The following is a 17,852-nucleotide window of genomic DNA, read 5'->3' as shown; positions in this document are numbered from 1 at the left end:
AGCCCATTTCTTAATTGTCGAAATCAAAGGAGAAGAGTGCCCATAAACTTTTACGAACTTCGAATGAATATCTTTTATAAAGAATTTTATAACCATATGATACTCAATTTTATCCATTTCAAGGGATACAGACAACACTTTTGCTTCAGACAGCTGTATAAAACAAACAAGTTGATAGAATGACTTGCAATTTCACATGGATGCTTATGACAGATGTACCAACTTTAGAAAAAAAAAATCTTGCCAATAGTGTTGCCATCTATGGTGGAGGCTGAGAACGTTTCAGACCACTTTTAAATATAAATATATATGTGTGTGTGTGTGTGTGTGTGTGTGATACTTAAGCTGTTAAGACCGTTACAAGTGATGCATAGGAAGAAGAAAATGATTTAATTAAAAACACAAAGTTGTGCAATATCTCCAAGAGTATAATGACTGCAGTTGTTCTTTTTATAAAATAAAAAGATCCGATATAAATTTTTCAAATACTATTAGAAATTTATCCTGATAATATGATGCAACGATCCTTCGCAGTTTTCTGATGAAGTTTTCTAGAGATGGTTCAGATCAAAACTTAGTGTTGATTTCTTCTGCTATGAAGCAATACCCACAACCACTTATCCAACATTATAAAAATGTCAAGTGGGATGATCTTTCTGATTGCAGTGATTCATGTTCTTTGTTGGTTAACCATTCCACTCTTATGATCCGTATTAAATGTATCACTAACTTGAAATTCTCAACCCTTATTAAATCAATGGTTCTTCAGGAAGTGATATTCAAAAAAAGAAAGAACCAATTGGCTTTTAGTGAAATTTCTGTAAGGATCAAATGTTGTGAGCAAATAATAAACACATCCAAAAGTGACCTTGAATGATCCTTGACTGTTTGTAAAATAGAGGCACTATCCATGTGGATAGTGTCTCTACTCTACTTTAAAGATAGCTGCAGTTTTGAATCACACTATGGGTATGGATGTTTCTGAATCTCTTTAGGTGGTAGATGAAATGCATCAGTGCGAGACTACCAGTTTGCTTACTGGAGGCATGCATAACTTAAACTAGTCCCATCTTTGGTCTCTAGAGAAGGGATTCCAGATTATATAACCTTCAGTGCAACAAGATATCAATGTATCATGCGATTTACATACTTTTCTTTTGTAAGATTTTTATTAAAAATAAAGAAATAAAAAACAAAACCGGCATCTTGTCCAAATAGTTGTCATTCTTTCTGGTTCCTAGCCAAAACCCCTTCTAATTTTGTTTGCACTCAGCTGATTCTACAGCATCGTTAATACAGGAAAAGCCAATTTTCTGGCTTCTTACTTCTTCTCCAGTTTCTGTAGTGATGACCTTCGTAAATTTTCTCCAATTCCAAACTCACAATCTTCAATACCTCCTATCATATTTCATCATGAAAAAATCCGAAGAATTGTGTCAAACAGCGATATATAAAAAAAAACTCCTTGTGGCATTTTTGATTGTTCCACATTCTTTTCTGCCTGCCTACCTCCCTCGCTTTTTTTCCATCCAAGGATGGGTTAGTTCATCTAGTCAGGGACTTACAGGCATTTGTAATGCATCCAAATTGCTATTCCTCTGATGCATTCCCCTAAGGGTGTATCATGTACATAGGTGGTTGTGTTCATGGGCCAATTTGCTTACTTGCAAGATGAAAAACATTGCAACCTTTATATTAAATCAGCTACCACGCCTTCAATTAAAAAGCCCTTATGAAGTATTTCGCATTCTAGACAGGCATTTGTAATGCATCCAATCAAACTGAAGCCTTTTCAACCCAAGGGCACTGTCATTACTAAATGAGCAACAGTCTCCTAAAAGAAATTTGAAAGAGCTGCAAACAAACTAATAACATAGCCTGATCATAAAAGAACCTGACAAGCAAGCTCTTCTCTCCAAAAGGAGATTTGAACTTATGCCTTAGAGACAACTCCTGTTTTGTGTTGCCTGTTCATATTATTATTCTGCAGCTTAAAAATTACTCCATGACAAAGCTATTCCTAAGAATAGTAACAAATATTACCAATTTATTATCCTATTGCTTCCATGTGAATTATTTCTGATGTAATGAAGCACAGATATTGACATCAATAGTCAATATCTGTGCTACTTAGAAACTCTTCAAACTAATAAACAAGGCCCAGTATGTATTCTGCCATCATTTCAACAGTCACACACATCCTTGAACAAATACCATCAAACAGTTCAGAAAAACTTAAATGCTTATTACTTATATCTCTGAAGCATTTGAATGAGTTTAGCATGGAGCTTATTAAGTCAGGCCCCACTTATTGGTTTGTCCTCTTACTACAAATGGTAAGCAGCTTTCTGTTTGGGAGCATAAGGACAGATTAATCTTTATATTCAAACTAATGCTGGGATACCACTATTTCATTTTTTTTATATCACTTACACATATGAGAGGCTGCAAAAAACTCTATAGCAAATTAATGTTGTGAGCTGATAATTTACCCTCCTTCTGTATTACCAGTATCCTTCTCAAGTTGATTAATTCCAATCCAATTTTAAAGATAACATTATCCCTCTGTATTCAATTATTCTAGACCTGCTGCTAGACAGATTTTAATGAAATCTGGTATGGAACTATTAAAAAAATTTGACAGGCTAAAATGTATTAAAAGTCATACGCCGCAATAACTTTGATTGGATGAAGTTTAATATAAATCTACCCTATATATATATATAAAATGATAAGCTTTTTATGTCACGTTTTTTGAAACTCAGGGGTTACCCTGAGTGCTGAGTATTCAGAATTCAAGGAGAACTGGCCTATCAGTCTGGAACTCGGGGGTTGGGCACCGTAGGCACCAGGGGGCATAGCACCTCCCCCCTAGTTGGGCTATAAAATTTAATAAAATTTTGATATAGGTTTCATATAGGGTGATGTCTATGTGGATAAATTTTGGTTCCAATCACAGCATTATAATTAGCAAAATGATTTGAACAATAGTGCTGCACCAACTGGATAGAATTTAATGACATTTAGTATTTAGGATCTTTATTAAAATTTGCTGGGTCATTTCAAATTTTAGTTTCGATCAGACCATTTGCAGTGGCAGAATAAGGCAAAACAAAACTGTCTAGAGCGGTATAACAAAAAATAGGCTTCAGCATGTTTTTTTTTGTTTTGAAAGCATCACACTACCATCTCCAACCAACAGGTTGTGGGTTTCGATCCCACTACGGACATGCCGTTTGTGGATGTCTTTAGGCAGAAGATGAATTTAATCCTCAAGTATGAAACTACCACTCTGATTAATGAAGGCCTGAAATGCCTTGAAAAAGTTCCATGTTTGGTCTCTGGGGAAGGGATTCCAGATTATGTAAAAAATAAAAATACAAATAAATAAATAAATGAAACATATATCTATATATATATCTTAGCCCACCCAAAGTACTAATGCACTATATGTTTATAACCCTGTGAGTGTGGAAGTCACTTAAAAAAAAAAAAGTCATTTAAATAATATTAAAAGATTATGATGCTCTTCCCAATAAATGTTTTATTATCATAAATCATACCTTCTAATAGAACAACTCCTCTCTTAATATCTGCAGAGTATTTACTACGGATGAGACACCAAGCATACTCAAACTGAGCTTTAGATGTTATAGTTCCTTTCTTTATTTGTTCATTGTAGCTCTGCTCAAATCTCTGTAAAATACAACCAAATTTTAAAATTTATATATTATGAATGTGTTTGCAAATTTCAAAGTTTATGTATTATGTATGTGTTTGCAAATTATTACTTGCACAATAATTTTCTAACACACAAATAATACATTGAAATGTAATGTGAGATGATACTCCCCACCTCAAATGCATGTATAATATATGCCATGCTGCAAAAATGATATGGAAACATTAACTGTTTATGAACCCTTCCTTTTCACTTGTCTCAAAATACTGATGCTCCATCCTTAGCACTGATGAAAAGTGTTACTATTATGGGTGGATTTTTGACTAAATGTTAATAAAAACAGATATTTTGGTTCATTTCTCCACTGAAATAATTATGGTACTGCACTGACATAGAATATTCAGGTCTTATATACACTAACTATTCTAAAGGTATTCCATTACACTACCATTTCTCACACTATGTCACCACAGCCCTTACTTGCATCATGACTTTTTATTTTTATTATGCAACTCCTGCTCATTAGAGGTTATAATAAACCTACACCTATGGTACTTTAGTGCATGGATGGGGTGAGGGTTTTCTTCTCTCTTTATTTTTACATAATCTGAAAACTATGCTCTAGAGACTAAACATGGCAGGCAATAAGCTTTGATATGAGAGATGAATGAAATTCATCTTGAACCCAAAGGCATTCCTAAACATCCACTCCTATGACTCAGCCAACTAAGCTGGCAATGGTGCTTTATTATGATGATACTCAAATGAGTCATTTCCACAGAACTTCCAAGGCAAGTGTAACACAGGAATGTACATAATGTCAATTTAGCATTTGTTTATTTATTAGACACTACAGGAATGAGTTCACTTGACAAAATGCAATAATGCACTCTGGTAAATAATATTCTCCTAGATAGCAGCATATCAAGCACATTTGTCTAATCCAAAGAGAGTGCATTGTGATTCATCACTTAACAGCTTTCCAATGGACTGCAGTCCAATTGTGGCAAGTTTTGCACCAAGTAAGTACAGTTTAAGATCGTTTCTGACAAATACATGCAACAGCTTTCAGATCACAAACTGTGCTCATTTCATATAATTCCATACTTTGAAGTGGATTTTAAAGATTTTATAATATATTAGGTGGGAAAGGGAGTTTCTCTCAATTACAGCATATGAAGAATTTAACTGTTACTGATGACAGGATGAAGGTATGTGCACTGTAAAGGTTAGCTGACAGGAGAAAAAGAGGGGACATAACAGAAACAAAAAAAAACTAGGTCACTCCTTGAAGTTGTAAAACAGTGTGGTTAGTAAGGGCATACAGAATAGATTTTTGCTTGGAGAGAGTGGTGAGTGAATGGAATGGGTTAACTGAATTATTGTGAGTGCCCTGACAATGAACAAGTTCGAGGAGAGGTATGATAGGTATAGTATAGGTCTCCCACAATGAATTTTCTGACTCCATGGAGATACCTGTATAATAATAATAACAATAATGTTCATCAAAGGGAAAACAAAACTAAGTTTTGTGACTTACTTCTTAATACAAAATCAACAGTACTCTGTACAATATTCCACATGCACTATATAATTGTTGGAAGATCCAAGGATAACGTAAAAAAGTGGGGACTCGTGAATCATCCCAATGTGAATGAAGGGAAGAGCAAACTATGGCTCACCTCTTGAACTTTAGATCATGTTCCTTTGATTGTACAACGGACGATTTCATTAATGCGACACCTAATGCTTGTCATCTGGCCAAATTCTGAGTAGTAAAAATTTGATGGACCTTCTAGTGTACTTTTACTTAGTGTATTTATGATGTAAATTGTGTTGTTTTTCTTTTCTTTTTTAATTCCAATATATAATCAATTTTTTTGTAAATTTATGTGTATTTGAACTATGTTGCTTCTGACAAGCATAAAGCAAGCTTGAGTATCACAGCCATTTCCAGATCTACAAAACTTAAATATAGATTGATATTATACTCCAATGATTTCTTGATTGTCATCATCATCATTGTCATTAAATACCTGATATGTACAATCTGAGGGTGTATACAGGATAATTATGATAGTACTACATGAAACAGTTACACCATTACTAACTTCCGATCAACAATTTTTCTCCAAATAAATCGGTTATCTGTCAATAATCCAACATTATCAGATCTTATATTCTTGTCTTTCGAGGTGCTTTTTACTAGTATCAATCCATTTACATCTTGGTCTTCCTCTAAGTCTTTTTCCTGCCAACCTGGCAAAAAACACTTGATTTGCTAATCTTTCTTTCCCATTCTGTTTAAATGACAATACCACCCAAGATTAGCTCTACTAACAATGATAAGTTCTTTCCTAATATCCTCATTTTAATGTGAACTACCTAATCTTTCTCAGAACGCTCATATCAGGTCTCCAGTCTTTGATTAAGTGTTTTATTTCTAACCTGGTTCTAGGATCCATAGGTTAAAAATTGGTTTGAACACTGTCTTCTAAGCAGCTAATTTAGTGCTTTGACTAATTTCTTTCTTATTCTATATGAATTTATGCTTAGTGAACAAAACTCTTTTTAGACACCTAAAACCAAAACCATTTAGATGCCGTCAATCATTACACAAATCCTTCTTTCCGTCAAACACAGACCACAGATCCTACATCATTCCTGTACAACTTATGTATTGATTCATTTGCTACCAGTCTCCCTCCTCAGCTCATCTCTATCATAGTGTGGTAGGAGACTTACAATCTTCACCGTCTCATTCTTCTGTTTTGCTTCTTCTAACAACTTCTTTGCATACTCCCTCATAGAATATTTCTTATTTCTCAAATCATTTGTGCCAACCAAGTGATTGGTTGGCATAAATGATTTTTTTTGCACCAAGGAAACAATTTTGTTACACTTTCATTAAGTACTCTCCTAATCACCGAGTCTCTGTACGTAACTTTCACCTTACTTGTTTTTCTCGTTTGTTCACCTGTCTTTATTATTACTTCGGATCACCTGTTTCTTTCACTTCTCAGCCCTGCTAGTCTCTTGTCGCTTCTGCAATTTTTCAATTTTGCACTTTGTCTGTGAAGGATAACATTCAAGTGCACTATTTCTTTATTAATGTCCATTTCGTTCTCCTGTATTTCCACCATCGCATGTTCAATATTTTCCATACTATCATCGATACTATTCACTCTACTATTTGATCCATTCTCATCACTAATAGGCATTCACTTTTGAAACATTTAATACACACATGCACACTTTCTCCAGTTTCAATTTTCTTCCACATATCCTTTAATTTCACAACGACTACATCTCACATACACACCATCAATTCACAAAATCCTGCAAATTCAAATCCCCTGACAACATAGTCTTTGCCACCATTGTTCTAACATGTATTGGTGGCATACCGACAACAGGAGATGAATAATGGCTAGTGTGTAAATAATGGATTTCCCACAATGAGTTTTGATGATCCCATGGAGATACCTATATAATAATAATAATATTGTATATTCATATGAGTTAAATTGTTGACTCACGTACCTCTTGATCTTCTCTGGAGTGGGGAGGAGTTTTTTTCCCAGCTGCAGCTTGGATACCTTACTAATAGATATTTTTTCAGTCTTGATTTTATTTTTTTTAGGTTTTAGAGATAGTTCTTTTTCTCTTTATCACCTTTGATGGTGGTGAGGAGTTCTTTTTCTCTTTATCACCTTTGATGGTGGTGAAGGTAAGATTCTTTAATTTATCCCTCATTTGCTTCTTCGACTAGCATTTCTTCTTGAAGAGAAATGAGTGCTACAGGAAATGTTGTGTCAAGTTCAATAGATGGTGGTGGTGTTGTTTGGAAGGTGTATGTCAATTCCATCTGGGTAGTAGATGAAGCGGAAGTAGATAGAAATGTGGTAGCTGATGAAGTGTTGGGTAGAGCTACCTTCTTCACCCCCCATCCCTATGGGGCCAGTATACCATCCCAGTGATGGTACTGGTCCCTTTCATTCTTCATTTTTCTTTGCTTCTCTTCCTGTATTCTTTGCTCTACTTCTCCTCAGTCTTTTCTACTATCCTTCCTTTCAGACCATCACCACCACTGGAATCCAATGCCCTGCAGCTATGTTTACAGTGCAATGTGATCCACGGACCAGGACTACTAAGATCCAGAAAAGGGGTGGATCCTGGTAGTCTCGCACTACTTTGGTGCCTGCTTTGGCATGCCTGGATGGCTCAGCCAGGATCAATTGGCTAGTTGACTTGCCTGCAAGGGTCAAGAGTATTGCATTGTCACTCATCTCATGGTTTAGAATCAGGATCCAAGGCTTGCTGTGATGCTGATATTGCATTCGAAGTAGCTCTGGCTTCCACTCTCAAGCATAGCCATTTGCCTGCCAGTCAGTGGGCATAAATGCATGGCTCCATGGTAAATGGAGAGCACTGCTGCCAAACCACAAATCCCCCTTTAGCATGAAATCTTCATCCTCAAATGTTTCAGGAGCCCTAACAAAGTCCCAACTAAGTACTGATACCATAGATCAACATTTGATAACAGAAACAAGTGATAAATATAAACCTAACAAAGGTAAACTCTTAATCTCCCAAAAACCAGACAAGTTTATAAAGTCTCTGCAAAAAAGAACAGATAGGAAGTTGTTCTTGATAGGATCTGCAGAGGTCATAGTCATGTTACACATTCTTATTTACTGAGGGCTGATGACTCACCTGTGTGTGAAAAATGAAACATGCATCTTACTATTTGTTAGATTCTGGTGGAGTCGCAGCACTTTACATGAGAGGAAGGAAACTTTTACCATTTAGCCAAGCTATGTACACTCAGGCAGAGCCTCCATAGCTCAGTCAATATAGACGAAGCCCTTTGGTCAGAAAGACCAGAGTTCAATTCTCGTCAGTGACGTGAGGAACCTTTATCTGGTCTCTTTTGACAAAAGGTGAGTTAGCTGGTCTCATACAGAGATAGGAGTTTTTTTTCAGGAGAAGTTTTTCATCCCCAGAACAGACAAACCAGCCCTGTAAACACATGCATCTACAGACATAAGACACATTGGGAGGCATGGGGGGAGCTATGACTTTGTGTACTGTTGTACTGCTATGGCACAGTATGACTTTTGCTGCTCTTGAGATTTGCTCAATGCTGACACAGATGAAACACTTCTCAGTGACAACAGCTGCTCAGACAAGCCACAACGCAGACACTGTCTCTGTACTCCGAGGTAGTTAACCATCACTCAAGATGTTCTGATGGTGACTAGGTTTGCAAATGGTATTTTCATGTCCATTGTGAATGAGACTTCTCAGGAGTACCAAGAAGGATCTTCACTGGAGATGCTGTTCTTCACATTGCTCACTTTCCCAACTTCAAAAATGTCTGGCTTTAGATGTTGTCTCTGTCCTCTAAATATTCCATGGGAAAATCTTTCTATTTTAGCAGTTCTCAGTTGGCTCCCTACCATAATGGATGTTAAGTGGCTCCCCAGGAAGGAGAAACCCCTCTAAAAGTTTATCCCTTCAATTTATATATTTAATTATGATAAGCAGTGGTAATATTCGAAATATTCAACAACCGGTATGATTCAAAATAAAAGTATTGTAGACATTTATTTACTTATAATTATTTATTTACATGTCATGTATATAATAATATTAATAATTTCTGAATAATTAATTATAATTTGAAATTATTTTAAAATATCATACTTGAACATTAAATCTTTCTACATGCATACACTGTAAATGTTGTCAGTTGACTGTTGTTCTAGCGATCCAAACATACATGTTAGAGTATGCATCACCCGCTGACAGCTGATAAGGCCAGATCGAGACATCAGTTTCGAGCATGTTTGGTCCTGTCAGCAGTTGGGGTTGAAATTCGAAAGTGCAGGTGTTTGTAAATAAAGTAAAAAAACACACCGAGTACATTGCCATATGTGCATCACAGCTAATGACCAAGCCAATTGTACATGCACTGATAAATCGTATTCTGTTTTTTTTCTTTAAATCTATGAATATGCTTGCATTTCTTTATTTTTATTATTCATTTTAATTAACTAATGGCATTATGATAAAATTAAATAATGACTTTAACCGGTACAGAAAACTGAAAATTTTAATAACCAGTATGGCCATACCAGCTGAATATCACCTCTGATGATAAAGATACTTATCTCTGCCATAGTGGATGATTTGGCTACTATGGTCTATTTAAGTATCTTTGTGATTGCACATCAATTCCAATTAACCTTGCTGTGGGTGGGACCATTTTCTTTGTAACTGTGATGTTAACTCTGAATTAAATGTAAAGTGCCTTTAAGTCTGAATACTTAAAGGAAATTCTAAGCATGAAAACACTACTAGATAAAAGAAAATTGTACAATAGTGGCAATAACTCCTGCTTTACCAGTGCCAGCAAAGTTAGCGATGTAATGCATGTATAAAAAATTGGTTAGTAAAAAAAGGAACCAAATTAGCAATAATATTAGCACACCAGTAGAAATAATGTTAGAAAACAGTGCTCCTAGTTTATGTCTAATCTACTGAGCAAGACAAGTAACTATCCCATTCTAGTTTGTTACCACTGGTAACAAACTAGAATGGGATAGTTACTATAAAGTGTCAGGATAGCAGTGGGTCTAAGGTGCATTTGCTCTTTATGTACACTAACGCCAAGAGCATTTGGAACAAGCAGGAGGAACTTTTGGCATTGGTTAGTTCATCCTGGCCAAAGGTTATTGGCATCAGTGAGTCATGTCTGACAGAAGATGATGTATTTAGTGGGATAGAATATGAAAGGTAGAGTGTGTCTGGGAGGATAGAGAGAAAAGAACAGGGATAGAAGTGTCATTAATGATAGCCGATGAATCGCAAATGAAGAGAGTAGAAGTTCAACTGAAGGCCAGTGAAAATAGAACATTTGAGGCTATCTGGTGTGAGATAGAAGACAGCAGAGCAAAAAATATACAGTTGAATACTGCTATAGACCAGTGGATGGAAAAGATTTTGGGGATAGTATGCATCAGCAAATAGTCTCAATGAGTGGAGGGCAGGTAATTATTACAGGGATTTCAACTATGGGAACATAGATTGGATGGAGGAAAGGACACATGGGAGGAAAAAATTGGAATTTATGTAGTTACTAAAGAATAATTACCTGAGACAGCATGTGATGGAACACACTAGGGGTTTGAGAGTGCTCGATCTTAGTAATTGCATCTGAGAATGTCTATACCCAATAGGACCACGTTGCGGCCAACTGGTGAGAGTGATCATATGGTCTTGACATGGGGCATGGCAAAATGTGTTGAATTTTTAGTTAAGTGAGGGTATATGTGGAATTACGGAGCTGGCATGTATGACAAGCTTGGGAAATTGCTTTGATTGGTGACATGGAAAGTGGAAGGAGTGTCTGAGGGAAATAACAGCAGACTGCATACCTAGAGTCAGGAGAATAATCAAGTGAGAGATAAATGGATGAATATCATCATTAAGCCAGAACTACAAAAGAAAAGAAAGGAAAAAATTGTGGAGAGAATTCAAGGAGAAAAGTAACCAGCAAGCACATGGCCAGTATAAAGCACAGGCCAGAAGGGTAATCAGTGTGATGAGAAAGGAAAGGCAAAAGCAGAGTATGAAAGGAAATTAGCAGCAAAGACCAAAGATAACTCCAAGCAGTTCTTTCGATATGCTGCAAGTAAAAGAAAGAATGTTTATGGCAGAATGATTTTAACACGTTCGCTGCCACGCTACTTCGGCATAGTCTGTTCCCGTACGCCGAGCAATTTCACTTCTTCAAGGTCAGTACGGTAATCTCATTGCCAGCAGTAAGTGTCATACGAGTATACTCGTAGTTGGCTTGTGCAGAGCATATACCATCTATGAGAATACATAGTTTTGATGCTAGCTCCATAAGCCAAGCATTTTCACTTCTTCAAGGTCAGTACAGTAATCTCGTTGCCGGCAGTAAGCGTCATATGAGTATACTCATAGCTGGCTTGTGTGGCTGGTTTACCAACTACGAGTATACTCATAGTTGGCAGCGAACGTGTTAATGATTGACAATGGTAGGGAAGTAACTGAATCAGTTGAAATAATGGAATTACTAAGCGAACACTTTGCAAGAGTATATCATCCAGGTGGAGATACTGCAGTAACAAGAGAAGCAAAGACTAATATGGGAACTGAGGTAAATGACATAGAGGTGCATAGCATATTACAGAACCTTAATGTGAGTATAGCTATGGGTTTGTATGGTATTCCAGCTTGAGTTTTATGTGAAGGTGCTAGGGAACTGTCAGTGCCCTTGACCATGTTTAACCTAAGTCTCGGCTCTGGGTTAGTCTCAAGGGGGTGGAAAGAGGGGAAAAATAAGTTCCATTGCAAAAGGAAGGCTCCTAGCCTGATGTAACAAATTACTGAGTGATCAGCATATCAGGAGTTGTCAAGGTACTGGAGAAGTTAGTCAAGAGCAAAATACAGGAACAGATAGATGGAAATGAGATGCTGTATGAGGGGGGAGGGAGGCAACATGATTTTGCAAAGGGTAGGTCTTGCCTCAGTAGCTATTGCTCATGTTTAATAATAAAGTGACAGCTGAGTTTGTAGTGATACAGATGGACTTTGCAAAAAGCCTTTAACAGGAATGCTAATCAGTAAACTGCAGCACATGGGGATGGATACAGGTTGGCAAGGTGGATAAGATGGTAGTTGATGGAGAGATATCAGAGCAGTTTATTCAGTAGTAGAGTACAGAAAAAAAGCCTGTGACTAGTGGCTTGATACAAGGCTCTGTTCTTAGATTGCTCTATTTAATTTGTATATTAATGATATAGGAAAGGATCTGAGAGGAACTGTTTAGTTGTTTGCCGATGATGCAAAGTTGGGCAGAGCAATAGTTAATATAGATGTTAAAATTTTGCAAGATGATGTGGATAAACTGGCAGTCTAGGCAAAGGAGAATGGGTGTCAGTTTAATGTGGAAAAGTGTTAGGTTATGCATTTTGTGGTGAAAATATTACCAGCCGTATACTACATTGATGGAACTATACTCCAGAAAATTGATGAGGTTAGAGATTTGGGAGTGTTAGTGGACAGGGAGTTAAACTTCAGAGGGCAGGGCACACATAGCAAATGTGGGTAAAGCAACTCATCAGATCACTTGGTTATTGAAGAATACTTTGATGAGCATAGACAAGCATTATTATTTCCCTTTATTGACCCTCGATAAGACACCATCTTGACTACTGTATGGATCTGGGCAACAGGATTCTTAGTAATAGGAGATAGAGAGGATCCAGAGGCAAGTGACCAAAATGGTAGCAGGTCTATGGAATGAACTGGTTGAAGGACAAGTTGAAGAATTTTGGGTTACAGAAACTGGTTGACAGGCAGAAAGTGGGGTTTACATGATTGAGACACAAATTACTAAAGGGATTTTACAAAGTTAATTCAGATTAAATTTTTCAATTTTTTTTGGAGAACTAGGGCCATCCTTAGAAAATGGGTAAGAGTGTCGTTAGCAAGAGTGTTAGAACTAGGCTTTTTTGCTTGGAGAGTGGTGAATGAGTGTGACACAGGTTGGCATGACTGTGAATGAGTTCAAAGCAAAGTATGGCAGATCGTGCGCAATGTTGGATAATGCTTGATATGATGTTTAGGGCCTCCCTCAAATAAGTCTGTTGGATAATGCTTGATATGATGTTTAGGGCCTCCCTCAAATAAGTCTGACTCCATGGAGTAGCCTGTAATAATAATAATAATACTCAGAATTTGAAAGCCAGCATGCCTATCATATTGGATATTTACTTTTAGAGACAATGGCAAAAAAATAATAAATCTCTTAATTTTGTCAAGCAGTATATCATATGGAATTCTATTTTCTGAAGAATGCTCTTCCCAAATTATACAGTGTTGCATTGTAAAACTTTTAGACCTCCATAGATATTTTGAGTAAAACATCATCTCTGACTTCCCAATTTCAGGCTTCTGATAGCATTCTCTGCTTCAGGTATTGATATGTACTCTTGACTTTATTCCTTTTATTTTCCACCACTGCAATTGCATCTTGGTGTTTTCTACAATTTTAAAAGTAGCATTGGTTTTTAAAATCTCAAACTGAGCTTATTTCTCAGATCCCTTAATATGTAAGCCACTTGAAATATTTTATTCTAATAATGTGAAAGGAGGAGCTACTGTTTTGAATTTTTTGAGTAAGAATTGTATTGTTTATTATTTGTTAGTGTTTTAAAACTAACAAAATACTAACAAATTATGTATTGCATTTCAAATCAATCAAATTATCAGATATAATTATTTTATAGGTGAATGAGTTCACCATGAATAATGCTTTGGTCCACTGCCACGATATATATTCAAGGGGGTGATCTGGTGTATACTTTAATTCCTTTAACACTGAATCAGAATAAAAATTAAGCCATACAAATAATATTTTGATTAGTTTTGTCAGACTACCTCAGTTGCTACTCCTACACTTTGATGGTCTCTAGTGTGTAAAATGGCCATTTAGTTCTTGTTTTGCTTTACTGTTTTGCAAGTGGTTATTAAAAGATTATGGTTATTAAATTTACACATGTTCATCACAATAAGTTTCTCCTAGCTGTATCTTTTTTTTTTTTTTTCATCCTAGATATTGGACTAACAGCAGGATTAGTATTTACCACCAGATGAAGCATTTTTGCAAATAACAAAATATGTTATCATTCTATCCATATGGCTGATGAAAAAACAACATGGTCCAGAAGCCTGCTGATTTCGCATTCTTATCAATACTAGCAATTTATATTAATAAGCAATTCGGTGAAATAATAAATGGAGAATTTAAAAGGGAATAGGATTATATAAAACTTTTCAGTAGTAATTCTGCACTCCACAAGAAAACGAAAAGTACAGTTTTGGATGTCAACTGACCATTTAAAATGTTCTGTATGTCCTTCACAAAAGAGCCACATACTGCATCAACATAACCATGCTGTGCATGCAAAACACAGGAGAAAATACATGGTATATTTAAAAATTGTAGTTCCTATTTTTAAATGTATAGTTGAAATGAAAATAATATAGCATTCATAATAAGGTTTTCTTTTTTTTTTAAATATATATAACTTTTTAACAGGAATTCTGACAACATTCTGTTTACCAACTAATAATGTTCTGCGCTAGTTTTTGTGTTTCATAAGGTTTGGGAAAAACCAAAGAATTGGAAGCAAACATTTTGTCACTGAGGAGAATATCTCCACAAGCGAAAAAAATGTCTAGTAAAATGGTCTTTAAGATAACTGCATTTTTCAAAAACGGCTTCCTACAGTATATGATCTAATTCTGACGTATCATATAATAAACTGTATTAACCGGGTATCAGTGATATTGTCTACGGTACTGCGGTTCAAATAGATTGGGAAATTAAAAGAGGGGATTGAAAAGATACAGCTTTGTACATACATTGATAGGATATAGCCTGTATTCCGTTAATTCGATTAGCCAAGTCAAGCCAGTTACGATAAGATTAGTTATCATAGAACACAGTTACCAAATCATAGAATTACTACGTTTGTCCAAGAGAAAGTGAAATATAGAAGTTTGTAGCGAGATTTTGTAAAACTTTTGTGAGCAACACGAAACGGAAAAAAAAAAAAGTCTTGAAACAAATTATTTCAAAACACCGCAGTCAAATGTTATGAATAATATACTTGTTTAACATACTCTAAGATCTTCTGTAGAAACATAGTCATCTAACAACGCCTCCATCTTGGAAAACACCCGATATCTATGTGACACGACAGTGCCACCAAGATTGTTCGTATTTCAGACAATAAAAGCGCCCATATACAAAACAAAAAACAAACAAACAAAAAAAGTTACATGATCTCATTTTTTATGTAGAATTCTATGGTTGCATTTTTGTTCCGGTATAGCAACGTTTCCAGCACCATATTCCAGATTGCCGGAAGGAAAACCCTAATAAGTTTTCCTAGTCGTTCGACTAGAGAAACGTTTATCTAGATTTCTTTACTGGTTTGTTTTCGAATTGAAATCAAATTCTGAGTTTCATATCCCGATTATTGTCTGGAATTTTATGCTGCAATTATGAGACGGAGTGAAATGTCTACTAGACTTTAAGATGCATTGAGAGACATCAAATAGTCAGGACCTTCAGTATTAATAATTACTAGGGGTGAGATTACCTACCACTGATTTCCAAAAAGGAAGTTCCAGTTAAAGGAACTCGGCCTGCTCCTTCTGAATAATTAAAGCATTAGACGATATCCAGGGTCGTCGCCAAATTGGATCGCGCCGTGAGGCAAACAATTAAATATCACCCCTGATGGATTATAAGACAAAAATATAAGGAAATCTCCAATTGCTATTTTATTTTTATTACAAAAAAAATAATAATAATAAGCTAACGTCTTTTTGTTCCTGTATAGGGAATAGGCGAAGCTGTTTTTGTCGACGGTACCGACGATATCCTCCTTTCTATTCCCCCGAAAGAGCAAGTGGAACTCCTTTATCCCAAATTAACTTTTACAAGAGAAACATTAATGCAAAACGATTATATAATAATATTAATTAAATGTTTGCTCTACGGGGATATCGCACAATAAAACTGTTTATAAGCTCTTCTAAGTTTAAATTATAAGCTATGTCTGCCTCTATCGATATAGTTGCTAGACCAACCAATCTTTCTTGGGTCAATGCTATTCGCAAATAATTTTTAATCAGTTTACGCTTGGAAAAACTTCTTTCCAAGCGTAAACTAACGTAAACTAGCGTAGCGACGGCGCCTACGGCAATATGGCTGAACGAGTGCCCTTATTAAGTCGCGCCATGAGGCAAGCTGCTTCTACTGTATGTCAGACCCTGTCGACGGTACCGACGATATCCTTTGAATCCTCCTTTCTATTCCCCGAAAGAGTAAGTGGAACTACTTTATCCCAAATTAACTTGGAAATTTGTCTCACTGATAGTAAGTGCAAATCATCAATGAATTAAAGCTTTTCAGAACAGACAGAGAGAGAGCATATGGCAGACAGCTTCTGCTATATCGTGATTCATATATTATTATTATTATTATTATTATTATTATTATTATTATTATTATTATTATTTTAATATAGGCTGTGTAGGCATACGAACGGTTGCATGGTCGTATTGCTCGTCCCGTTTTTATAGTTTTAATGTGGTTCTAACTCCTGTTTTCAATTTAAAAGTGTCATAAAGAAACTCTACTTGTCACGCTGAAGACAGTGACATATAATTCATCGAAATTGGCCAAGTGAAATCCAAAATCTGAGTGTGCTAAAAAAATTGAAGCGTACACCGCGGTTGCTAACGAGTACAGAACAAAGGACGTCGCCATCTTTGCAGCTGTCCAGAGGAAGAAAGAAGAGTCATGAAGTGCAACAAGTGTCAGAAGGAATTGCCGTCCGACGGATGCTACATAACCTGTAGGAAATGCCATAAGAATCTTCACTTTACATGTTCCAGACTTTCTGAAACAACCTGGCAACACAAATCCAATGCCAAACGAGAAGAATGGAAGTGCCTAAACTGTAGAGAGAACAAAGAAACGCCACCACCCACGACGCAACTGATTACGCGGGAGGCAGAATCGGAAGATGAACTGAACAGACAACAAAACACCGGTGAGTCTTATAATTTGAGTTCCGTTAATTTATTACTAGAAAACGGTTTAGGAAATATAAAAGCCAGCTTGGTAGATCTTGTCCAAGAACTATTTGATAAACAGAATAAAGAAATAACAAAAAAAAATTAGCGAATATGAAGTGTTTGTTAAATTTAATAATTCAAAAGTCGAAGAAATCTTACAAACGGTAAAAGACATTAAAACCAGCATTAACGCATTAACTGAGAGGCAGCACAAATTGATAAAAGACACATCGGAACTCCGTCAAGAATTTAATTCCCTGAAACAACAATACGAAGTTTTAAACCAACAACAACATAAAGAAGACCTTGTCATAAACGGTCTTCCAGAAACCGAATCCACAGAAAATCTCAGAGACGTAGTTCTAAAGTTAGGCCATGCAATTGACATCCCCTTACAGCATAATGATATTCAGACCATAAATCGGTTTCCCAGGAAGAACAGAAAACAAGGTTCGCCACGACCGGCACCAGTCATAGT

General features: G+C 36.0%; 1 protein-coding gene across 2 annotated transcripts in view; it reads right to left on the bottom strand.

Annotated features, from left to right (window-relative positions):
• Positions 1-15,498, bottom strand: part of Fis1 (Mitochondrial fission 1 protein) — a 91,232-nt gene extending 75,734 nt beyond the window's left edge. For both annotated transcript variants that reach the window (XM_090411914.1, XM_090411915.1), the window contains exons 1-2: positions 15,407-15,498; positions 3,564-3,696 (exon numbers count right to left, since the gene is read on the bottom strand). In XM_090411914.1, coding sequence (XP_090268040.1) covers positions 3,564-3,696; positions 15,407-15,451 — 178 coding nt within the window. In that variant the 5' untranslated portion in view covers positions 15,452-15,498. The remainder of the gene's footprint in view (positions 1-3,563; positions 3,697-15,406) is intronic.
• Positions 15,499-17,852: the final 2,354 nt, after the last annotated feature.

The sequence above is a fragment of the Typopeltis vanoorti genome, chromosome 22 (assembly GCF_054136105.1).
Source record: "Typopeltis vanoorti isolate ZY-2024b chromosome 22, IOZ_Tvanoo_1.0, whole genome shotgun sequence".
Classification (NCBI taxonomy): domain Eukaryota; kingdom Metazoa; phylum Arthropoda; class Arachnida; order Uropygi; family Thelyphonidae; genus Typopeltis; species Typopeltis vanoorti.
Note: the sequence above shows the minus strand (reverse complement) of the source record. Positions and strands in the feature narration are given on the sequence as shown.